General features: G+C 34.7%; 1 protein-coding gene across 9 annotated transcripts in view; it reads left to right on the top strand.

Moving 5' to 3' along the window:
• The window catches only part of Ttll7 (tubulin tyrosine ligase like 7), a 162,663-nt gene that overhangs the window by 128,427 nt on the left and 6,988 nt on the right, over positions 1-27,248 (top strand). For 8 of the 9 annotated variants that reach the window (XM_058578990.1, XM_058578989.1, XM_046443225.2 and 5 more), the window contains 2 exons: positions 12,018-12,178; positions 18,909-19,082. In XM_058578990.1, the coding sequence (XP_058434973.1) occupies positions 12,018-12,178; positions 18,909-19,082 (335 nt within the window). Of the gene's footprint in view, positions 1-12,017; positions 12,179-18,908; positions 19,083-27,248 lie in introns of those variants that run through there. The other variant, XM_058578991.1, reaches the window with a different exon arrangement.

Here is a 27,248-nt window from a genome sequence, read left to right as displayed (position 1 = left end):
TAAATGAATAAAGGTATTGTGTCCAACTATAACTAAAAAATAAATATTTTAAAAAATAAAATAAAAAGGTATTTAATATTAAACATGCAATAGAATTTAAGATAGTATTAAGTACTATGAAGGAAGATAAAGCAGGATTAAACAGTAGAAGGTAACTTTGGAGAAGAGACTTAAATGAAACAGGAACCATGCTCTGCAGATACAATATTATGGAGCAGAAGGAAGAACTAGACAAAAGATCCTGAGGTAGAAATTAGATTGATGTGTTCGTGAAGCATAGCAAGGCACCATTATATTTATTCACTTATTCATAGTCCATTTATTTTTGCTGGAAAAGAATGAGTGATTTAGTGGTGAGAGATGCAGTTGGATAGATAGGCAGGGCTCAGATCACAACTTTATAGGCTATGAAAAGACACTGGGATTTATTCTTACTGGGAGGGTTTGACCTAACCAAGGACATTTATTCTAATTAGAGGGAGGGCAAAGATAGGGTAGTGTAGTGGGAAAATGTGAAAGTTTTTTTTCTGGTGGGAGATTTGAGAGGAGAATAAGAGGAATGTTACAGTTCTTTTGGAAAGTGGGAGAGAGTCTGTCAAATACACTGGAACAAAATTTAAAAAGGAGGAGATATGCTGTTTTAATAACTCTAGTGAAGTTGCTGTATTCTTTCAGTAATACAAATTACCATTTGTCCTTTCTAGAATTTATTGTTAATAAGTTGAACTTGACATTGATCAGATTGACTTGTAAATTATATATTTTATCTGTGTCAGCTGAACTCACTGTTATACATTAGTACATTCAACAGATATTTATGTCGTGTCTGTCACGTGCGAATATAGTGCTGCTATTGAGAAGGTTATATCAGAGCTGGTGACAGGGATAGACTGTAAATCATATGGTAACCCCTGAATCCATGTTTTCCTAGTCACTGGCTCTGGCCTTGATTGATGAAGATAGGGCATTTCATTAGAATTATAACCCTGAATTTCCTGAAGTCCATGTGATTTTTGCAATTTAAAAGAGAGAATAGTGTAGGTAAATTATTAATTAAAATAAGAAATAGGTCAAATTATTTATAAGACATGAATATACAATAAATGTGATATTTCAAATCAATGGAGAAAAAATGATTTTTCCAGAAAATGGTACTGAAACAATTGGCTATTTGTAAAAAAATTAAGTTGGAGTTTATCTCTGACCATATACAAAAATAAATACCATATAGATTATAGTTTGATATGTAAAAAAGAAAATATTAAAGATTTAAAAGAAAATGCAGAAAGATTTTAAAGTAGGGAAACAAGAGAGACCTAAAAACTCCAAGTCTTAAAAGACTGATAGAGTCAGATTTGACTATATAAAAACTGATGGCAAAAGACACGTAAAACCAAGTAAACACAGTGGTAAAGAGAATTGGGTAAGAGGGGGTCACTCAAGGAAGATAGATATTGTTGCATATAAAATGAAAAGTAACATCAGTAAACCAGTACTTCCTACAACTCAACTGCAAAGCAAACTAGTCTATAAATATCAATAAATAAAATGGCAACACATAAAAAAAACAACCGCCCTGAAAATACAACTTATGGATCTTCACATTGCCAATTAACATGTAAATAGATCCTTAGCCTCACTAATGATGAAGAAACAGCAAATAAAACCCATCATATTGGCAAAAAGTAATAAGATAATATCCAGTGATGGGAATAGTGTGGATAAAAGGGGATTTACCATACTATTAGAAGGAGAATAAATTGATATAACTCTTTAGAAAGGTAATTTGCAGTATCTATTAAAATTACAAATGTTCATATCCTTATAACACAGCAAACTCGCTTCTGGCATTTTGCCCTATGGAATTACAGCCTGAATATATCAGAGATTTCTCTATGTGAGCATTCACTGCAGTGTATTTATGAAAGCAAAATACTCAAAGCTGCTTAAATGTCTTTCAATGGTTTATGGTTAAATAAACTTTAGTACATTTATTCAATTCAGTTGCATTCAATTGAATACTATTCTACAGTCACAGATATTAACCTGAGAGAGAGCACAAGACTGTGACTTTGACCTATGAAACATATGTTAGTAAAGTTACCCACACTTTGCTAATTATGACTGAAGGACACATGCAGGAAACAGCCAGTAAGTGCAGGGATTCTGGGAAGCTGAGTCTGTCTGCTCTCTGGTGCCTCTAATACCAAAACCCAGAGGCTGTCTGGGTTCAGAGTAACTCACAAGTGCCATATATGTGTGGCTCATGTTGGCACAGAGGGAACCATTTATATTTGGGTGGTTTTTATTTTTATTTTCTATTGGTCACCTGTGAGACCTATGTGACTAACTTCCATTCTTCAGCCACATGAAATACAAATCCTAGGCTTATTTACTATGTATGGGCTTTGTTCCACAGTGATGTGCAGTGTAGTAGTGAATAGCCACATATGGCTATTGAGCCCTTCAGATGTGACTGAGGAACTGAGTTTTTTATTTATATTTAATTAACTTAACTTTTAATTTAAAGAGCCAACTATTTTAGTGGCTTCTGTATTTGAAAGTGTGGATCTAGATGCAGTGTTCTGAAACATTTTTGATGAGAACTTTCTTGGTTATCTTTCCGCTGATAAATTCAGAGGGTTTGCAAGAATGTCCAGTAAGTCAGAATTTCCATGGGCATTTCAAAGAAGTAGCACCATTGTTAACTTTCTCACTTTGATACCATCCTAAAAAGATACCAAGATATTAAAGAAACAAGTTAATAATATATAATGTCCCCTTTAAACTACTTATGTATGTGTGCTACTCTAATATATATATATATATATATATATATATATATATATTAGATTTAATTATATATATATATATATATATATATTAGATTTAATTATATATATATATATATATATATATATATATATATATATTTAAAAGATTTGTTTAAACATGGATAACAGAATTTTAAAACTTATTTCTGGAGAGAAAATTTCTTAAGCCAAGTAGAGAAAGTAGTGGCATTTGGTGTCCTTTTTCCTTTTGTTTTTGTTTATGTATATATGTGTGTGTGTGTGTGTAATTGTGTTTAAATATTATGTGTGTATACATATACACATATATATTGCTATTGTTGTTGTTAGAATAATCTTTTTAAAAATAGAGGAATGGCAGGAAGACAAAGACTTCTTTGTGGAAAGGCGCTGATAATATAACAGGGATGTTAACCTGGCTTCCTGTCCCCAACAATGACCTCATGTTGAAGCAGGGGCAAGGGAAAGAGGTGGATAGGATCTCTTGGGGCCTCAGGACCTTGCCCAGCTCAGCTGTCCTTGCTGCCTGGATTCACTCTTCCTGTACAACATTCTTTTGGAAGGTACAGTTCATTTTCATGAAACCTGTCGGGTTCTTCCACAGCCAAACATCATCCTTTCCTACTTGAATCTTCTTGGCACTTTGTCCTCAATTGTACTTGTGCTCTACTTTGAGATATTTATGGATTTATTTTTTTTCCCCATCCTTTTAAAAACAAGAGCGCCAGACTTACCTATAGTCACCTGTAGGAGGCATCCTCTAAACACTTGTTAAATTAGTTCAATTCCAGACTTAGGAGCCCTGTTAATACCAAGCTCCTACCCTTTTTTCCTTGCTTCCTTTTTTCCTTGTTTGAATGCAATGAAAAATTAAGACAATGCTCTTCTATGTTTCACATGTGATATGAGAAGGCCTGATGAGCATTGTATGACATGATCAACTGATATGTCTGATTAGTTACAATATTTGTGAATAGGAAGAAATGATTTATTGCATTGTTAAGCTTCATTGGGTTTCTAAATTTAGAGTAAAAATAAGCACTTGCTTATCAACTTACTAGCACAGCACCTATCCTAGTATATCTATTTTTTCCATGTAGATTTTCTCTAAGAATATTTGTATTATCTTTTCTTCCAGTTCTAAGTGTGAAATGGAATTTAAGTGTTCATCGTATTCTGCTATATTTAGGTGGGGGTGGACCTATAGTGCTAAGGTGAGGGCAGGATCTTTGTTTACAATTTATCCATCCTCTTACCTGTGTTTTGAGCTCCTGTTTTGCCTCTTGCTTTGGTGTAAATGAACAGTATCATATTTCCTTTGTGTTCATAGACAGCAGCAAGATATCCCACTTGCAATGGGAAGCTTGCTAACATCCCACAGTTTGCACTAGCCAAACAGTTGCAATCATTCTTCTACATAGGTAATTTAATAAACAAATCTATTTTTTTGACAGAAGAATTCATATATTGAATTTTGGCTCTCAAAGAATAAAAATGTCTGATATTAAGTAGAAAAAGTTTATCTTGCAAAGAGGCCCCTGAAAGGGTCTGAGGAATGCAAGGCACAGGCTGTGAGCTGAAGTGAAAGCTCAGGATTTGCACATGTGCGACTTATTTGTAGCAATTTTTCATGCTATGGTCATGATTACTGTGGTTCCTTTTCTTTCTTCAACCATTTTGTTCTTTAAGAGACTTTTCCCCAAACAGACTCTACTTTCTCAGATAAATAGTGAAGGGTGAGCCATCTGGGAAAAGCAGTAAGGCGAATCTTTCGGCATCATTGTGGGTTGACTTTCTTCCCCCACCACATGGTTAAGAGCTTTTACCCACGAGTAATCAGTAAAAGGAATGCCAAGACATATTTTTGTAAAACTTTTCATTTTTGTTAAATTAACTGTGCCAAAATATATCATTTTCACTCATAATCACAAAAAGAAACATAATAAACATACACATTGGAAGCACAAGTCATCAAGCCAGCCAGCAGTGGGGAGGCCCTGAGATTTCATGTAAATGAAGATTTCTTTTTGGAGTTTTAAAAAGTATTGTGTCTACTTAATCAATAATATTAAGATTAATCAGGTGAAATACTTCAGACAGAAATAACAGTATAGCAATATTGTGGAGACCACCATGAGCTCAAACTTCAGTGTTCTTAACTGATTAATTTACATATATAGAATATTAAATATGTAACTAATTTTTCTATGCCTTTTCTCTTCCTCAAGTTGATTTTAGATGAAAGAAGATGAAGAGATCACAGATTGACTAACTGAAAATGTTTTTCCTGATAATAAGAAGGGTAAAACTAGAAAGTCAGGATTAGGTGGTAGAAAGAGGTACTCAGCTTATAGAATTATAGATTTGGGTTCATGACTGCCTTCATCCCTGCTCCTAGGAGGTAACTTCTTAGAACTTTTTAAAGACTAACTTAAGTCCTGAATGGCTCTTGTCAGGAAGTAGGACATAGAATGGGGTTATCATCTAGCCTTACAGAGGGTACAAGGCAGACTGATTTTTTTTTTCTTCGTTACTAAGGATTCTCATGTCAGGGTGTTTCTCTAATGTATTTTATTTTACTAAGAATTTTTCAGTTGCAAAATTATTTTGTATAGGATATGGTCATCAGTTTGAAACCTGTGCTATTTCCTTATAAAACTAGGAAATGCATCCAAGTAAACCAAAAGAAGCATGGAAATTTGGTCAGCTGAGGAATGCAGAATTAGGTATTATAAAAAGTCACCCATTTAGAAAGCAAGAACTTAACTAATTTACACTAGATGTAGATTAATCAGATTCATCCTTTCTGTGGTTGTGATAATAGTCAACAACCATTGGAAAGCTTTGCCAGTTTAGTCCTCTGGGAGGTACACCCTAAGATGCAGTTAGAGCTGAAGGAGACTTATATGGGACAATACCCATGAGAGATAAAAGGTAGAGAGAGCTGGAAGAGCCTTTAGACTGCAATGCAGATCTAACACCTGTGAATGAAAGGGAGGAAGATTGCATAGGAAGGGCCTCAGACTCTAGTGAAGTTCTAAGAACATCTTGGTCAAGGCTGATGGGCCCAGAGCCTGTTAGAGGGAACATGCTGGGTAGAAATAGCTCTTCACTGCTTGCTTCTTGGCTGGGAGCAGTCTGAGGAGACCACAAGCATGGCTTGGATATTACAGGGGATCCTGGATGGGAAAGCATCAGTTTTAAAACATGTATTCTTTAGAAAAAGTTAGTTTAAGTGGCAAGTCATTGTAGCTGCCACAAAGGCTGTGTGCAAATCAATTTAATTTGATAAACACTTATTGGTTTCCAGTTTTGTAAAAGAATTTTGCTAGGCACTACAGGGGATTTTGAGAGTTCATTCATTTATTTGCTCTCTCAAACATACATTCAGCAGATATTTATTGAGGGATTACCTTGTCCAAAGCACTATTCTACATGGTATAGAATGCACATCTGAATTCTAGTTAGGGACCACTGTTGAAATATTTGTCTCATTTTTTTTTCTGTTCCGAGATTAAGGCATTTTCTGGTTGTTCATTAGAATATTATAAAACTAAGATTAGAATGCCATACAGTCTCCCACCTGCTTTCCTTTCTTGTGTTCTTGGAAACAAAATTATTTGCCTTTTCACATTTTCCTTAATAGGTATAAAATGTAAAGATCCTGGGTTACAGGAATTAAGTACTGAAAAGAATCCTCACCAGGTGAAAATGAAAATAGTTAATCTTATTCAACATCATGTTGTGGTAAATCCACACTTGCATAATTTAGCTTTCTGCCAAGGATGCAGTTGCCTTAAATAGTTTGCAAGGAATGTATATGAAGTATGAAAATACTGCAGTGTTGGTGGGCTGTGAAGAATGCCACATTTGCTGAAAAGCTTATTCTCTGTTGTGATATCTAGGCATAAAGTAAGATTAGAGGATGAAGAGAAATCAGTAGTGAGGTGAAGGTTGCATTTTATTTGCATTTATTTTAGGTTTCTTGGAAATCTTTATTTATTGACTACTACTTCTCTAAATAGCAATTTATTTTTCATATCTACCCTTGTTGGTTCTGCCTTCATTTTGGTTATGGTTTTCCCATCTCTCTTTCACATGGGCTGACATAGATGCTGCTCAAAAGTGTTGGTTTTTGCATCAGCAAAGATGCCTCTACCCTATAGCCACAGCTGCTGCACGCATCATTAGTACAGCATGTAGTGATTTTAATGTTATTTCTAAACTGCCTTCACCTTGTGCCATTATTTTAATTTAGGACCAACTGTTCAGCCATATGGAGCGGTTTGTCATTCAACATCTGAATGTTCTTACAAAATATGAATTTGTCAGTGTGCTTTATGCTTTCAAATGTGCTATATCTCATATGGAAAAGACAAATCTTTTTACTTTATTAATGTTGTCATTGACTAACTCTCCCATTTATTTTTCCCATGGAGAACTTAATGTTGGACTGGGATGCTTTTAAATGTCATAATTTAAGGAAATGGATACCCACATTCTACAAGTTAGCCTCACTTGAACCCATAGATAAAAACAAGGGCACCTTGCTGACCATTTTTGTGTTTCACGGATTATTTATCTTCATCCAATTGCATCTAACCTTAAAATACCAGGAATAAAAAAAATCACAACTAAAACTGGCACTAATTTACATTATGTCAGTCTGATTTCTGGCCTGCCTGATCTCTGCATTCTTGAAATTATTCAATGATTGTTTTGCTAAGGTACAGTCATTGTTTCCCATGTATATGTATATAACCTTTTGCAAGCTCATCATACTCCATTGTTATGAAGGAGAGGGGTGCTTATGCACCTCCCCTGTTCTATTAGTACCCAGTGGCCCTCTCCCTTTCCCAAATACACTTGCCTAGAGGTACAAGTGAGTCTAAGAAGAGACAGTTGGTTTCTCCACTCAGCTTTTGCTATTGGCATCTGGGAAGACCGCGTGGTGAGGCAGTGTTGGGAGATAGCTAAGAGCACAGGTCTGGATACACACTGGTCCACTTAGCAACTGTGTACTTTTCATGTTACTTATCTGTTCTGTGCCTGAGATTTCTCATCCATAATATGAGATCCAAAATATTTTCACAACCAAAAACTTTTCATAACCCTTAAGGCAGCAACAACTCACCCCCCCTTAACTCATTTGCTCATGATCCTCAGACAGGAAGTAATGTGTTGTTTTTGTCTGTTCCTGAGATTGAATATTCACATCTTTTTTCTGCAGAAATATTAATGTATATAATTGTGGAATTTATCCTCAAGATTTTCAGAATGGCCCTGTGGACCAATAATATCTGTCTCATGTTTTTGTTTTGAGATTAAATGAGTTAATATGTATAAAATTGCCTGGAATAGTAATTAACATATTGTAAGTCCTTGATAAATGTTGGCTCTGATTTTTACCTTGTCTGCAAAGGTTTCACTTTCTTGCAAGGAATAATTCACTAAGGTAAGCAACGACTAAGTGGTAGCCTTTATCTTAAGCCTTGGAGACAGGTAACTATATTACCAACATGGCCACAATTCCTCCCTTTACATAAATAGTAGTCTTTATTAAATGGGAAATTAAAGTGAGATGATTAATAATGGAAGAGGAACCAGGCACTGAAAAATAATATAAGTTTGGTAGGTAAGGTCTCCTTAAGAAATGATGTTTAAGACAGAGTGTACCAGGTGAACAGATAGAAGACCGTTATAGTCCAAAAAGAGCTATATGAAAGAGATATGAAGCACTTGGATTCTTGTTCCCTTTGTTTGTGTCTCCTCCTCTTCTCCAAGTCATGGGAGCGGGTATTTCTAACTACCCCTCTTCCTAGGACCCAAGCTTGCCTTCTTGGGGAGGGTGTTTGGAAACTGAAGGCAAAAGGAGCAAGGGGGGATGTACATTCTCAATGTGTTACCCTGGAAAGGAAGGAGGAAGTGCTTGGGTCGCTCAGACCATGCCAATATCACCAATCTGGGAAATTGTTCCTAAGCAGGTGTAACATGCCTGGAGATTGTTCCGTATCCGTGTTGCAGGACCCATTCAGAGTGGAGCAGAAGCATCCCCCATCCATTCTGAAGCTGCTGCTTTGGGCATGTGTGGCCTAGGATATTGGACCATCAGGCTTTTCAAATTCCTTAGAATGAAGAGTAGTGTAGAATGGTGACCAAGAAAGACTACTTGAAGGCAGTGTACCTTGCACAATACGTGGCATAGAGTAGGAAGCTCTGTGAGTTGCCCTTGTGTTTGGTTCTTGTGTAGCATATATTCATTTTACCATAAGATTATTTAAAGAGGATGAATATTCCATAATTTCAACTGCTTTATCAATTAAAAGATGAACAATCTCTTTTATAACATAAGGCGAAAACATTGATTCAGGGCAATCTTACAATTCCCAGTGTTGATAACATTTTCAATTTCAATTATTTTATATAACTCATAATTTTTTTACATTAATTTATGTTAACCTGTAACTTGCTAGTTTTCCATTGTCTCCTTTCTGAGTTGACTTTCAGCCTGTTATTCCTCACTGATACATTGACAGAAAGTAGAAAATTGAGAAATTATTTAAATTTATCTTTTTATAATTCGTGTTGATTCTTCTATCACATTAGTTGTAAGTACTGTTGTCTACATTGAAAAAGAGTTAAAACTAATAGTGTCAATGAAAGTTGTAAAAAACAAAAGGCATAAATTAATGCCTAATATGCATATGATATCAGCATTATTGTGAATAATTCATATTAAACTTTAAAAATTTCTTCTTTTTAATTAAGCATTCACTATTTGTGTTAAGGAGCTTTTCCAAGACAGTGTTTTTCACGAGCTTCTTTATTGTAGATTGCATTATCTGTCCTTCCCCTCCCCTTGCTGACAGACCCTGGTCCAGTCTAGGGTTTGCATTTCTGCCTCCACTTCACAGTGAGGGCAGCTGGCACAGGCAGGGAAGCAGTGATGCTGCTCAGAGAAACTGTAGCTGGTATTCCAAACTTACCATTATCAGGGAGAAATAACATCACTTCCTTAATGTTCCTGTCTTAAAAAGAAGGAAACTTTCTTTTATATGTTTCCAGTTTTTCAAATGTTTGTTCTTGTTGAAATTATGTCTCTGCTCAGCCTTTATATTTGACAGTCATTTTTTTTTCTGTTTTCATCTTTCACTCTCATTTTTATAGCATTTGCCATAATTAGATAAAACAAAAAGTGAAAAATCTACTTTGGTGAGCTGAAATTAAAGTGGCTGTATGTATTGGCATTAACTTTTTTATGAAAGAGTTTTATTGGAAATCCCTGCATTGCGTAAAAATCAAATACTCATGCATTAGGCAAAGCAGCTTTCCCCAGAATGTTTTCTAGGACCACTTGGATTTCAGATATCCAGATTAACCGTAGTCCTTGTTCCCTGATCATGTCTCCTCATTATTCTGGATATGGCCTACTTTTATTTATTGTTTTTAATATTATACCACCTGTGAAACCAACACCTAAACAATGGCTAATCTGTTGATAATAATCAAATGGATCTCTTTTATCCCTCTGTGTCCCTTGTCTCAGGGAACTGTTTTCTTGAATTCAGCATTCACCAGTTCCTCACTTTCTTTCTTTATATTTTAATATCATAATAATGTATTTTTCCAAAAAATATTTTAAAAATTTCTTGTTTTTAATTCTCTTAAGACCGTCATACTATATATAATTTCTGACATATATTTTTGTACATGACAGTAGAATGTACTTTGACATCTTACATATATGGAGTATAATTTCTCATTCTTCTGATGGTACATGATGTAGGATCACATCAGTTATGTAGTCATATATGTACATAGGGTAATAATGTCAGATTCACTCTACTATCCTTCCTAGCCCCAGATCCCTCCCCTCCCTACTCTCCTCTAATCCAAAGTAACTCTGTCGTCCCCTCCATCCTGTTACCTTATTGTGAATTAGCATCCACTTCTCAGAGAAAACATTCGACCTGAATTTTTTTGGAATTAGCTCATTTTGCTTAGCATGATATTCTCCAGCTCCATCCATTTATTGGCAAATGCCATAACTTCTTCCTTCTTTAAGGCTGAGTAACATTCCACTGTGTGTATATACCACATTTCTCTTTATGCATTCATCTGTTGAAGTACACCTAGGTTGGTTGCATAGTTTAACTATTGTAACTTGAGCTGCAATAAACTGACATGTAGTTTTAAACCCATCACTCATTATACTACCACATTATTCTGTGTTATGTGTCATATTTTATTCATTTTTGAACTACTGTATAATAATCTGGGGGGATGAACCCATTTCTCCACTATCACTATTCGTTTATCCATTCTCCCACTGTTGGAGAGTTAGGTCGTTTCCAGGTGTTTATAACTGTGTGGCTGTTTGAACAATCTTATGCATGCCTCCTATTTTTACCTCTGATAGATTCTCTTAGGAATAAAATTGCTGAGACAAACAGTGCATGAATTTTCAAGCTGTTTTCCAGAGTGATTGCACTAGTGTGTACTCATACCAATAGGTCTGAGAGACATGGTAGATTGCCATCCACTTGGTCTCATTAGACTTTTTTTTTTTTTCATTTAAATGGGTATGAAATGATATCTTACTACATAGACTTAATTTTTATTCTTCATATTTATTTCTTCTTTTGTAAGATGCCTGTTCATAAATTTTTGTCTAAGATATTTATAAGTTGTTAGAAATCTTTGTATATTCCTGATACTAGTCTTTTGTTGGAAGGAAGTATGTGTTTTTGAATATGTTTTCCAAATTTGTAATTTGGTCTTTTATTTTCTTTAGTGACCAGTAGTTCTTCATTTTAATATGATCAAAATCTGTTAATCTTTTGTGGTCTTATTCCTTTTTGTGACTTTAGAAAAGCCTCTTTCTAAAAGGATTTGAAAAATATTTACCCCTAATTTCCACTAAGATATTTGATGGTTTACTAGAATTGATTTTTGTTAGCTGAGAGAAGTAAGGATCAACCTCATCTATTCTTTTTCATAAAGATTATTACTTTAAAATCTCCATTTATTGAACACTCACTTCTTACTCCAGTGGTATCACTTGTTGTCTCTGTTACATACCAAAGTTTCATAAGTGTATGGATCTACTTTGGACTTTTTAATTCTGTGCTGTTGTTCAGTTTTTGTGTGTGTGCCCATCTTTGAACATACCTAGATTTTTAAGTGCTTTGGTTTTTCCATTAGGTGTTGGACATAGTAAAAACAAGCATTCGTACAGTTCTTCCACGCATCTGGAAGGTAGCTGATGTTGAGGAAGTAAATTTATATCGGATTTTCAACCGGGTTTTTAATCGCTTACTCTGGAGTCATGGCCAAGGACTCTGGAATTGTTTCTGTGATTCAGGGTAAGTTGTAAGTCATCTCTTATTGTGTAATTTTTAAATATTTTACCATTTAGTTATAGAGGTAGTCCAAAAAAGTGGTTAAATTTCTTTGATAATCTATAAAAATGGATTATTTTTACTGCATGTAATGTGGTAGTATTCACCTGTAATGTATATTAATTAACCTGATTTATATAAGATGATTAATATGAACATAACATCATGTAACTAATTTGAATTCAGTGGAGAGAAAGTAGTCTTAATTAATGAAAAAATTTAAATTACAAACCAATATCCTTAAATCTTTATGAAGGAGACTTCTAAAATTATGGCGATACCCTTCCTCCCCTCCAGAATTCCTGTGCTGCCCAAGTTGCTGTGACTCACTGTCATTTGGTCTTCAAGATATCTGAAACCGAAACACTCCATACTATTTCATTCAGAAATGTCTTCCCTTCCTGACTTCCCATAATCCTGATGTTATTCTCCTAATCATACAGGTGTGATGTTTCTGAGGTGTCTGCATCTTCCTTCTCAATGCTGTCTTTTTTTTAATATTTATTTTTTAGTTCTAATTGGACACCAAGGTATTGTACCTTTATTTTTTAATTTATTTTTATGTGATGCTGAGGTTCTTCAAACCCAGGGCCTTACACGGCTAGGCAAGCACTCCACCGCCGGGCCACAACACCAGCCCCTCAATGCTGTCTTTATTCACTCATTGGTGAAATCCTACCTGTTTTTCTGTCACATTATTTCAACTGTGACTATTATAAATTGTTTATCATTATTCTTTCTACAGTCATCAACATTTAACTGTTGGGTAGATACTTTTGGAGATATAAAAGTGAATTTGATATAGCTGCTCCTCTCAAGAAGGTGATAAAAATAGTTAACAATGCTACTTATTGTAGGCCAGGCTCTGTTTAATCACTTTACATGTGTTTAAGTGGTTCATTCCTCATAACATCACTTTGAATAAGGCTCTGTATTGTCTCTGTGTTATAGGTAAGGAATCTGAGATGCACCCAGGGATAAGGACCCAGAGTAACTGGGATTTGAACTCCATTAGCCTTGACCCCAAAGTTCATGCTCTTAACCAATAAGCACCTCTGCCTTTTGTAGACAAAATACGATGTACACAAAAGTAAACAATATAAAAGAGGCACAGAGAAAGTATGACAGGATTTCAGACAAAGGGTATCTTTTGATGGAAGGGCTAAGTGACATTAAAAGATTTCTAGGCATTTTTGTCTATAAAGTTTTGTTTTCCTTACTGTCTTACTGTCAGGGTCATTTCCCAAAATCTAGTGATTTCTCTCATTTATCTTCAAAGTCTAAATTTCTTATATATAAGCCTAATATGCTGATTATTTTTTATTTTTTTTCAATCTTCTCTCTCATTACTCTCCTACTTGAACTCTGCTCTAGAAAAACAAACTCACTGGTTTTCCAATATTCTAAAAAATCTGTACCTTCTGCATTTTTCAAATCTTATATAAAGACTGAGACTAGACCCATCTCTTTTTAAAAGAATCTTGAAGTGCCCATTTCCATATTCTAATCATCTGATGCTGAGTCATTCATATCATTTGCAGACTCCTGACCATCATCTTTTTCCTCAGCTGCCATTCATTCACTAACAGGAAGAATCCATAAGGCACTCTGGGGTGTGATAAAATGTGAGCACAATCCTGGGAATACGTGATTTCTACAGAGTGAAATATTTGAACCATATTTCACAGCCCCTTAATGAATTGTTTTCTGTAAAAGATCTCTCAATCTGAATTCAAAATTGAATATTTTCTTTTTCTATTTGTTGATCCCTTGGTTTGATGCTGTATGTGGATCTCAGCTACTTTCCACTATGGATGGCAATGAGACAGTCTGATGCTAAGATTGGTGCTGGTGGCTTTGAGTTCCTAGGCAACCTCTAGTATCAGGCCATAGAGATACTTGAGGAGTATACTTCCTTGCCTCCAGGGCTCAGCTTTCCTGAGCTAATTTGCTAGCATACTCTAACTCTTTTGAGAATCTTTCTCCTGTCCTTGGCACATCCCTCCAAATTTCACTGTTGGGTAGATACTTTTGGAGATACAAAAGTGAATTTGATACAGGTGTCTTTCACTACTATTAATGATTGTGATGGGCTCACAATTGAAGACCTACTGATACTGTTTTAGATGTTAAATACCTATAAAATCCCCACAAAAATATTTTTGAGTAAACTACTATTATTATCCACACTTGACAGATGAGGAAATTAAAACAGAATATGTAGGTTGCTCACGTTCCCAGAGTAATTGGGTGATCCTACGTTTAAACCTGCGTTATCTGAGTCAAGAGCCTAGCCCTTAAAACTGTTCATTGACTTACTTTGAAGTGGAGTTACCAGTGCCTGACAAGCTTGTTTTACTGCAACTCCAAATTCCTTGCCCATTTGTGCCTGGGCTGGTGGAGGAGAAATAGTTTTGACTTAGAAATACTCTACTCTCCATCCAGCTCTTTCAATTTTGTGGTTTGTAGAGGTAAATTTAACATCAGGTTTTATTTTGCAGCTTTACAAATGGGTTTCTTAGGCTTCCTTAATTTAATGAAGTCACTTAATACCATTTTTGATTCTCAGCTTGGATCCAGCATAGTTAACACTTTGTCCTTTGAATCATGTCTAATCACCATACACTCCTTTAACATTTGGTCTAACATCCTGTCAGTCAGAGTGAAACCCTATTTTTTTCCAGATCTGAAGGAATTGTTTTAATATAAGGCACAGCTCTTTCCCAGTTAGGTGTAAAATCTTGTGAAAATATGACCTAATAACTGGACCATCTTGATTTCTGCCTCTGTCAACACACCCAAGAATAAAACAAATTAAGCCATTCCCTGTTCACTTCCACAAACATCAAAGAGTAATGTAGTTCTTTTTGACACATTTCTTTAGAATTGGCTCATGAGTTTTATTGATGCCAAACAAAAAATACTCAAGGCTGAGCCGATAGCCAGGAGCCCTTCTATTACATGCAGCCCCCACTGAGAGTGTCATAACGCCCCACATTCCAAATATGATCTCTTCAGGGAAATAGCTCTTGGAATTTTTGTGAATAAAATTATCCACCAAGTTGTATTGGAAGAAAGTAAGTCTAGGATTCTGTGGAACTCAAATGTAGACCTGACAGCTCAGGAAAAGTGGCTGTGGCTACTAGCATTTCAGCCGAGACCCACAAGAGGAATAGGAGTCAGCCACTTTAATGCAGAAGGAGAGGCAGTGGAACAGAGGAGAAGGAATTAACAGTTTGCAAACGCTAACTGTACTCAATCCCCAAGGTGAAACACCCAGGTCCTTTGGACCCTTTAGTCAAAAGTATTTTCTTGTGGGAGTCTGCCATGTAAAATCTTTCCTTTCAGAATTTTAGTGTACAAATACACTTTAAGGAGCATTCTAAGATAACTGTTGTTTTTAGGCTGCCTTATGCCGACTTGAATATACATGCATAAAATATGGACTACCTAAAATAATGTGAACCTCTCTGTTCTCGTATCACTTTCAACTGGGGATGTTCTTGTTGGTATTTTTCAGCTTTCTGTTGGTGATCATTCATTCGGTTGATATATTGATTTAAAAAAACAAAACAAAACTTTCTTCTTTCTGGCCAATCAGTTTAGTACTTACTTTTACAGAGGAGAAAAGAATGAACCAGTTTCACTCTTCAGATAACTGCCTTATTAAATGTTTTGATGAGAAAGGGGGTGAAAATTATTGGATCACTGAACAATATGAGAATTTTTAAGTCTTTGGATTTTCATTACTTTTCCCCTTTGTTGTCAGACGTATTCCGTATTGTATATCTTATCATTATCTTACTAAAAAAGTCATTTAAAGTCATTCATTCACTGTCTTCTCTGAAGATTAAGGAACTCCCCAAAGAACTTACTAACCATTTTAATTTTTCTTTTTGAATTCATAGGTTTGGGTACTCCACTTCTTTGGAATTTAGATTAGAAAGCAGGCAGATGAGACCCTGGTTGCTCTGATAAAAGCACTGGTATTTTTAACTATTTCTGCTTTCTCTCACCTTTTAGCACTGGCGATTAAGAGGTGCTAAGGTGGTGTTTTGCAGGACACAGCCATGCAGGGTGGTGGGAGTGGGGCCTAGTGTGAGGTGCTGTTAGAGGCACAGGTTTCCTCTGTGCAGAGGGGTGCCATTAGCTTGGAGCTGGAACATGCTGGTCTTTCTCATTGTCTTTCTTCTTATTGAAGGGTTTTGGTTTGCTGACACTTGAACATGAATTAATCCAGAATAGAATAGAGTCTGTGGCTGGTAACGATGACTGTACACATAAGAAATAAACATATAGAGGACTTTGATTCATATATTAATTTTAAATATTTTAAAAAGAATAAGAAAATGAGAAGCCAAACCTGGTTAGATTATAACTCATATATTACTCAGAAAATTACATCAAACTAGGGTGTTAAAGTAGCCCTTTTGTTGTTCTCCCAGTTTGTTTATTCTTTTTTCTAACTCTAAACCCCAAGTTAAGAAAAGGAAAAATTACCTTAATGTGAGTGACCTGATAGTAGCTCTAATCAAATGGCTCCAAAGTATAAAAATAATACATCCCTGTTGAGAGTTGATGGTGGTAATGGAGGTAGACTTTTATAGACATACTCAGAATTCTGTCAGCAAAGTGCTAGGCAGGTAGTCAAAACAGGATGTTTTCTCTGTGTATTTACATTTATATAATTTTTTTTATATCTGAATCCAGAGATTTAAGACCTGGAAGGTTATGGAATATTGATTATAAATACAAATTTTCCCTATTTTTTTTTAAATTAGGTAAGTTTATTTTCTAGTTACCTATCTTTATCTTGATGAACATATGGTTTTTCTTATATTTAGTAATATTTTAAATTATTTGAGTTAATTTAATTAGCATATTATTGTTTATTGAGTGACAATGACTGTTACTCCTCTGTTAAGGAACAAAACACTTATTATATATATATATATATATATATATATATATATATATATATATACTCTCTTTTTGGGACCAGGTTTATCCTGAAAAGGAGAAGAAACCATTTGCCTTTCTAATAAAAATACCTTTCTGAGTATCTAAGGCACTTGGTAAAATTCTAAATATCTCAAATAGCCACAGAAGTTTGAAAACAGAGTTTCTGAATTTTCCATTGGGAAGTACATTTTATCAGGAAAATATTTTTCTTAATATTTTTTTCTAACAATCTACTGTTTTCTCTCTAAGGACTACATGAATTGGTTTATGTAAAATGAGACTTGAACCATTATCAAGTCTCAAATCACTTTCTCCTCAAGGCTGAAGAGTTTCATTTACATTAGAGAATAAGTTTCTCTCTTTTCTTGGGTGGCTGGGTGGGCGGTGAGGTCTTTCCTGATTGTTAATACACACACACACACACACACACGTACTTGAGGTTACCAAGGAAGTGTGCACTAGCTCTTGCTTTGGATTGAGCCAAGCATACTGAAAGAGGAAGGACACTGACTTTAGGATTGCTATGCCTCCACCTGCACTGCTGAGCCCCTAGAAACAGGCTAGGGGTGATAGGGGATTAAGAAAAACACTCAAACATTAAGAGAGAAAGCTGGGATCAGGTGGGATACTGATCTCTGGTTGAGAATAGTGATCCAGAGCTGGCTCAGCATGTTTATTATATAGGTTTTATCATTCAAAGGTTATTTGTGGGAAAGTTTCAGCAAAGCAGCGAGGCTTAAAGGTCACAGCACTGAAGAAACATTATGGTTTTCTTGCTATGCTCAGAATCCCCTATCCCTGGGAGCTAGTATCTGAGTTTCAAGGTCAAGACTGATAACTCTGAACCTGTGCAGTTTCCTCAGGCAGGGTATCACCATAGCAACTGGGCAGTCTTAACCTGTACATTTTTTGGTGGGGGTTACTGGGGATTGAACTCAGGGGCTCTCAACCACTGAGCCACATCCCAAGCACTATTTTATATTTTATTTAGAGCAGGGTCTAACTGAGTTGCTTAACACCTTGCTTTTCCAAGGCTGGCTTTGATCATCCTGCCTCGGCCTTCTGAACTGTTGGGATTAACCTGTACTTTTGCTAAGGGGGTTCCCAGTACAAGTGCACCACAACCACGAGGCAACCAGACACCTTGATCCAAATCACTGCACCCCACCTTGCAGTGTGTTAGTACTTATGGAGATAATGCTACTTCTAGAGCACAGGACCTGTGCTCTGGGAATATCATGGATGTAGTCTTAAAAAGGGTTTAACCTAATTGTCCTAGTGCTATGGTTCACAGATTAAATTGCATCAACTTTTTAACCCCTTTGTAGGATCATTATTAGTGTTAAGGTAAATACAAATTCTTAGAAAACCTAAATTCCTAGAATACTTAATTTTTGAGAAATCAGTTCAGTATTTTACAAAACTATAATATGGAGTAACTCCATTTTTTTTTAGGAGATGTTGGAAGTCATCCTTTTAGCTACCAATGATTGGAACCACCAAAGTCTTTAAAGACTAATAGTACATGAATTTGATGTTGGTTCTTTTATTATATAAAGATTAATTTCCTAATTAATTTGTATTTCTTATATACTTTTCAATCATCTGTATGTGTTATAGATGTGTGAGAGTATTTCTAGCTTTCTTTATTGGTTTGTTGCTAGGTAAATGATATAGCTGGTTGCCATTTTTAAACGTGAACACGAAGTCATGTCTGTTTCCATGCCAACAGATCCTCCTGGGAGAGTATATTCAGTAGAAGCCCAGAGATGGTAACTCCTTTGCAGCTCCAGTGTTGCCAGCGCCTGGTGGAGCTTTGTAAACAGTGCTTGCTAGTGGTTTACAAATATGCAACCGACACAAGAGGATCACTCTCAGGCATTGGTCCTGACTGGGGTAATTCCAGGTACTGTTTACATTCTCTATTCCCTGAGATCTTGATATAAAATAATGTCACAGTACAGCTGGAAATTGAGCATTTCTTTTTGCTTGGATAGGTAGGGATAAAAGTCTAAAGGCTAAAAATTACACATGCAATAATCGACAAAATATTTTTAAATGGCACATCTTTTCCTTTAAGGGACTAAACAAGGACAGCAATCACAAACCTGGACATGAGGGAAACAGCATACATGGAAATAAACTTATTTGGTTTGCATGCTTATTTAAATACTTATATAAACTTATTTGGTTTACAAAATGCAGTAAGAGCATCCAAATATGTGGTAATAAATTCAACTTTTGTTTCCCAGTAGGGATATTTGAACATTTGTCCTGGAGCTTTCTTTATGGGGAAGATGCCTGTGGTTTCATCTTATTGTTCAGAAAGCCTTCACTACTCCCTTCAACACCAAAAAAAAAAAAAAATCTGTTGGAGTTGAAATTTTGTCAAGTTTCACTTCAAATTTGAGTTTTATGACAGTTGTTAAATTGAAATAGATAGCTTTCCAAAGCTCCAAAAAAAAAAACCACCCAATATTGTTTTTAAGTTGCAAAAATACAGAGTGAATTAAATAAGAAGCACATTTTTAGTATTTCTCAAAACAATTGTAGCTCCTACTAGAAATAAAATGAATATATTAGCTTTATTATGTGTACACATTTAGTACTACTCAATGTAGAAGGAAATAATCCACAATAGTCAAAAAATTCAACTAATATTTGAGTAAACAGTGAGGAAAATGGAACCACAATAGTTTGGATTTTTTGACACAGCTGAAAATTGATCTGTTTATTAAACAAAAAGATCTCAGGGAGAATAGTAAAACCAACTTTCTACAAAGTGACTGCAACAAGCAGGATCCTTAGAATATTATGCACAAAATCTTTTACAAAGATATTTTAAATCTTTGTTTTGGATTCTGTCATTGTACTCTTGTAGTACCTTTAACCTATATTAATTCTTCTGAAAATAATAACTGATTGATCACAACCACGACAGAAGTAAAATTAACCATTTTGAAAATATGTAAATATCAAACTTATATTCTATAGTTTTTATGGTTTGATTGAAGCAAATTATTGAAATAAAATTAATTAATTATTTTCATGAATAGTCTCGTGATGTAAAAGAATGAAATCCATTTTTTAGACATTATAGTATATAAGTAAAGAGCCTTCGCATTAAGTGGTTATATTTTCGGTGCATGATCAGGAAAACTTTAAATTCCATTCTAGAAAGGAATTCATCCAGACTATGATGTGATTTCTGCAGTTCCAGATGTCATGACCCTGTTTCTGTGATGAATCATGTAGTTTTGTGGGTAGGCAAATAGAACAAAGTCTTTCTCCTTGCACCAGAAGAAGAAGTTATGCCTTACTGTTGCTTCAGGCCTTTTGATTTTCTTCTCCTTGTTGTGGTCAGAAGAGATATTCCTGACCCTGTAATGTTGTTCTTGGACTTCTGATGAGTTCTGTAATGAGATCTGGACTTCTGACGAGTGCTCAGGGTGACCCCAGTATTGTGAGTATAAGCATTTTGGAGTGTTAGTAAATACATTTTTATTCTGCCCACATTCAGAACCTTTTGAGAAAGAGATGTGGGAATCAGACACAGTCATGAATGTAGCTGTATTACTTACAGAAGTTACACTGGGGACATGGTTTAGATGTGGGATTAGTGGGTTTTCCAATATTGAATTCCAGAACTAAACTTACCTATTCCAAGGCAGAGCTGGATCAACCCAGATTTTCCTCTACCCTTGCCTGATGAAGTCTAGTGGGAGGGCAAGTGTGAATGTATTCTCTCTGCAGAATTGCTGAGCCAAGCATGCCCGTTTCTTTGAAATCCACAAATCAGATAACTCAATTGTAGAACCAACCCAGATGCCCTTCAATAGATGAATGGATAAAAAAAAAATGTGGCATTTATATACCATGGAGTATTACCCAGCACTAAAAAATGACAAAATCATGGAATTTGCAGGGAAATGGATGGCACTAGAGCAGATTATACTAAGTGAAGCTAGCCAATCCCTAAAAACCAAATGCCAGATGTCTTCTTTGATATAATGAAAGCAACTAAGAACAGAGCAGGGAGGAAGAGCAGGAGGAAAAGATTAACATTAAACAGAGACATGAGGTGGGAGGGAAAGGGAGAGAAAAGGGAAATTGCATGGAAATGGAAGGAGACCCTCATTGTTATACAAAATTACTTATAAGAGGTTGTGAGGGGAATGGGAAAAAAATAAGGAGAGAAAAATGAATTACAGTAGATAGGGTAGAGTGAGAAGATAGGAGGGGAGGGGAGGGGATGGGGGATAGTAGAGGATAGGAAGGGCAGCAGAATACAACAGACACTAGTATGGCAGTATATAAAACAGTGGATGTGTAACCGATGTGATTCTGCAATCTGTATTTGGGGTAAAAATGGGAGTTCATAACCCACTTGAATCTAATGTATGAAATATGATATGTCAAGAGCTTTGTAATGTTTTGAACAACCAATAAAAAAAAAAGAAGCCAGGAAGGTTATGCTATTGGAAGTTAAACATGGAAACATAAGGAGCAGAGGGAGATAAATATTTCTCCCTAATGTCTAGCCACTAAAACTTAAGTCAATGTTACGTTAATTTAAGAACATAAATTTTTCCTCTTAAGTAAGGGAACCTTTAGCATTTTGCTTTATATGTAGAGGTAACAATATTTGTTAGTAGCTTTATTTCATTTGTGCAGTATACCTGATAAAATGTACATATGAATTTATATTTATACATTAATTTTAAATATTTAAATAAATATGTAAATATTTTTAATATGCTTAGGAGGAGGCACACCTAAACTATTTATTTATTTTACACAGATAGAGTATAACTTCTTATTTCTTTGGTTGTACGTGATGTAGAGTTACACCATTCATGCATTCATACCCATATATTGGGGTAATAATGTCCATATCATTCTGTCATCTCCCACGCTTACTCCTCTCCTTCTCTGCTCAATCCAAAGTTTCTCCCTTCTTCCCTTGCCTCCTGTTCATTATGGATCAGTATCCACTTATCCGAGAATATATTTGTCCTTTGGTTTTGTGGGATTGGCTTACTTTGCTTAGCATGATATTCTCTAGTACCGTCCATTTACCCATAAATGCCATAATTTCATTCTTCTTTAAGACTGAGTACTATTCTATTGTGTATTTATATCACAGTTTCTTTATCCATTCGTCTATTGAAGGACACCTAGGTTGTTTCCACAGTTTAGCTATTGTGAATTTGAGCTGCTGTAAACATTGAAGTGGCTGCATCTCTGTAGCGTGCTAATTTTAAGTCCTTTGGAGATAGACTGAGGAGTTGGGATAGCTGGGTCAAATGGCATTCCATTCCAGGTTTGCTAAGGTTATCTCCATAATGCTTTCCAAAGTGGTTACACCATTTTGCAATCCCATCAGCAATGAATTACACCTTTTGTTCCACATCTTTGCCAGTAGTTATTGTTGCTTGATTTTTTGATAACTGCCATTCTGTTGAAGTGAGATGAAATCTTTGAATAGTTTTGATTTGCATTTCTCTAATTGCTAGAGATGTTGAACACTTTTTCATAAATTTGTTGATTGATTGTATGTCTTCTTCTGTGACGTATTTGCTCATTTCCTTATCCCATTTATTGATTGGGTTATTTGTTTTTTTGGTGTTAATTTTTTTGAGTTCTTTATTTAATTTTAATTATAAATAAATATATAAATATTTTAATATGCTTATAAGGAGATGCACCTAAATAATTTATAAGGTGAGACATTTTGGCTAATTTATCTATAAAATTAAAAAAGAAAAAAATTGAGTTAACATCAGTCAGGTTTATTGATAATGTTTATCTTGATTAAAGATCTGTGGGATATTTCCTAGGAGTTGATGACATTTATTACATGAAAGAGAGTGGCCTTCTCAGAAATGTAATCATAGGCATAAGTAGTAAAAAGCCTTTCTCAGGGCCCATAATATCTAAGCAAATAGAACTGATATATACATCTAGGTGGTCAATTAGAATTAATTAATCTATGTATGTATGTATGTATGTATGTATCTCCCTAACGGATACTAGCATTCTTGGAACCAGCTCAATATCTCACTGTAACTAGGTTTACTTGGGAAGCTTTAGGATCTCCAACCACTTTTTGGCCTCCTGGTTTACATGGCTTCACTAGTCAGTTCTATCAAACCCATTCAGAGAACAGGAAAAGAGAAAACTTTATTCCCTTGTTTTATGAGGCTGCCATACTTTTGATACCAAAATCCAACTGGAGAATTATTGCAAAAGAGAATGAATGTTCAGTCTTAACGCTAACCATAGATATAAAAATTCTAAACCAAATAGTAACAAACTGAACCCAGAGAGTTTAAATAGGATAATATATCATGATCAACTTCTGCTTAATCTATCAATTTAAGGATGCAATAGCATTAAAAAGTGATCAGTATAATTTTCTATATTAATAGAATAAAAGATCACTTTGAAAGACATAAATAAATCACTTGGTAGAATTCAGTGTACATTCTTGATTTAAAAACTCCTTAGTCGCCTAGGGAAAAAATTAATTCCACAGTCTAATAAAGGATAGCTATGAAAATATCACAACAAACAAACCTAAATGTTGAAGTGTTAAAGGCTTTCCTTTTCAAACAAAGGACAAAACAAGATTTCTCATTACCACTACTTCTATCCAGTATTGTGCTGGAAGTCCTAGATTATGTAATGAGGAAAACAAAATAAATTAAAAAATTAGGTTTGAAATAAAGAACTAAAACTCATTACCAGTAGGTATGATTGTGCTGATACACATATAAACAAATTTGTAGATTCATTTAAGTGAGTGCAACAATTTTGATGAAATCAAAGTCAATATAAGAAAATCAATTGCATTTTCTATATTAACAACAAATAGTTAGAATATGAAATTTTAAATACAATTTTAAATATCTTGAAATTATATGTAACCCTTAAGAATAAGTTTGTATGATATGTCAAGATCATTGTACTGTCATATGTAACTAATTAAAACAAATTAAAAAAAAGAATAAGTTTAACAAGAAAGGCAAGAAAGCTTAAAAACATGAAAAGATATACCTTATTCATCATTGAAATGATTGTTATTAATTTGTCAGTTCTTCGCAAATAGTTTTTGTACATATGTAGTTTTCAACTAATCTTATTTTTATTTACTTTTGGTAAGGAAAATATTAAACCAAAGCTTTTTTTTTTAGCATTTATAATACAGAAAAGCAAAGGAATAATCTTGAAATAAACTATGAACTGGTAGAATTTGTTAAGTACTGTGTACAAAAACTTATAGTAAAGATAAATTAAGCCAAGATAATATGAAATTGGCAAAAGCATAAATAATTGAGCCATAAATAAACCCAGGCCTACATTTTGACTTGATTTATGACAAAAAAAGGGGAATGCTTTACTTATGAAGAGTGGGAAAAAGAAGTTTGTTTAAAGAAGTTGTGCTTGACAATTGGATTTCCAAATAATAATTTAAAAAAGGACTTGACTTTGCCCATGCCATAAATAAAAACTATTTCCTGGTGAACTGAGTAAACCAGTAAAGCAAAACTAGTGCTTTCAGGCGATAATATGGGATATATTCATGAATTTGAGAAGTTTAATAGTTATAAAAAGAGGACTGAAAAGTGCTAATCATAAGGCAAAAGATGAATATATGTGACTGTGTTAAATCAGGAACATTTGTTCATCCGAATACCCTATTCAGGTGCAAAAAGCAAGCTGCAGGATGGAGGAAGGTATTTGCAACCCATAAGATACATTAAAATGTTCTTGTACATATTATATAAGAATTCCTACAAATTTCTAGCAAGAAAAAGAGACCACTGAATAGGAAAATGGGGAAGAAATTTGAAAAAAAGACCAACAAACATTTGAAAAAGTATTTAAGGTAATTAATAATCAGGGAAATACAAAATCTAAAAAATAATGCATATCCAGCTCTGCATACCAAGAGATGACAGGAATGTAGAGAAATGGGAACTCTCTTACATTGCTGGTGACAGTAACAATTGACACCTTTTATGTACAGTTCAGTATCACATACTAAAGTCTACCTGTTTTGCAGCTATTCTACTCCCAGTATACTCTTGGTGGAAATGTGTGGGCATGGGCACCAAGACACTTAGTAGAATGAGCATTGCAGTATTTGCTCATAATATGTGAAAATTGGAAACAATTCAAATATCCATGGAAGAATGGATGCATTTTCTTGAATATTATCCATACAGTGGATATTAAACAAATTGCACATCCAGTATAACAACATGGATGAGTCTCAAACATAAAGTTGAGCTAAAGAAGTCAGATATAAAGGAATACATATTTTGTCCATTTATTTAAAATAAGAATATGCAAAACTAAATTATGTTTAAGGAATACATACTTAGGTGGCAAATAAGGAAATTACCATAAAGGTTAGGATAGTGATTACTTTATGGGGAGGGAGTGCGTGGAGATGCTGTAATTCAGAGCTGAAGGATGCTATGAATGTTCAGTTACCTATCCTGAGAGGTAGTTATGCAAATACTTATTTTATAATACTCATTAAATTGGATATTAATATTTTATGTAGTTTTCTGAATGTGTATTATACTTTACAATTAAGAAGTTTTAAAAACTGAGGAGTTAAATACATGGCGCCATTTACGGCCCTACATTATGATAAGTTTGACACATGTTCTTGCTAGTGAGGCTGATGCTCATAATACATAAATTATTAGAAGTATTTCATTTATGTACACTATCACATTGGCGCCATACTCTGCAGGCATGGCAGAAGCTACTGGACTTTTTTCACAACTGAGAAAACGAAAAAGTCTAAAGAAGTTAAGTGGTTTATCAAAATCCACATTGCTAACACGTGACAGAGGTGAAACTTGAAACCAGTGCTTATCCCTTAATCTCCCAAATCAAAGTTAAAAATCAGAACAATGTATATCTGCTATAATTGGTATTTTAAAAAGTGCAAAATAGTAAGTGCTGGAAAGGGTGTGAAGTTGGAACCTTCCTGCATTGCTGATGAGAATGTAAGACAGTGAAGCAGCAGTGGAAAATAGTTTGGCAGTATCTCAAAAAGTTAATAGATTTACTGTATGACCCAAGAAATACATTCCTAGGTATATACCCAAAGGAATCGAAAACAAAGACTCAAACAAAGAAATACTTGCACATCAGTGTTCACAGCAGCATTTTTTACAACAGCCAATAGGTGGAACCAATTCAACAGTTCATCAACAAATGGACGGATGAACAAATATGATGTACATATATAATGAAATATTATTCAGCCATAAAACAAAATGGAATCTGATATACAAAACAACATTGATGAACCTTGAAAGCATGCTGAGTTAAATAAACAGACACAAAAGGACAAATATTGTGATTTCCATTTACATGAGAATAGGGAAATTTGTAGAATAGGGAAATTTATAGATGTCACCAAGGGTAAGGAGGAGGGGAATGAGAAATTTTTGTGTTTGTGTGTGGTGTTGGGGATTGAACTCAGGGCCTCATGCATGCTAGGCAAGTGCTCTACTACTGTACTATATTTCAGCCTAGAAGGATGGAAAATGGGAATTAGTATTTAATGAGTATAGAATTTATGTTTGGGATGATGAAACTATTCTGGAATCTGTGGTGATGGTAACATAATATTGTAAATGTACTTAATGCACTAACTGTATTCTTGATAATGGTAAAAAATTATAAATTTCATGTTATATCATTTTACTATAATAAAAAAGTTTTCAGAAAATACTGGAAATATATTCTGATGAACTTTGCCTACTCTCCATTCCCCAACCAGGCAGCTGAGTTTATTCTGGTTTGGGGTGTGGGGGGTCAGATGTCTTTGGTCCTATTCCAGGAAGATCCTAGAAAGTAGGTAGAGCATACATTTCCCATTTCCAAGGTTAATTTCCTACCAGTTTTGAAATGCTTCATGTTCTAGAGATCCTCCACAACTGACAAGAGGGAACATAAAAGACCAACCAATTCTACATCAATCAGGAATAAATGAGTGTGTGTACTATGTGTATAGGAAGAGGGTATGTGAAGATGCTCGTGC

Source organism: Marmota monax, unplaced genomic scaffold, assembly GCF_021218885.2.
Source record: "Marmota monax isolate L192 unplaced genomic scaffold, Marmota_monax_Labrador192_F-V1.1 WCK01_AAM20220418_F8-fsc00046, whole genome shotgun sequence".
In the NCBI taxonomy this organism is placed as follows: domain Eukaryota; kingdom Metazoa; phylum Chordata; class Mammalia; order Rodentia; family Sciuridae; genus Marmota; species Marmota monax.
The sequence above is the reverse complement of the archived record's forward strand: the minus strand, read 5'-3'. Positions and strand labels throughout refer to the sequence as shown.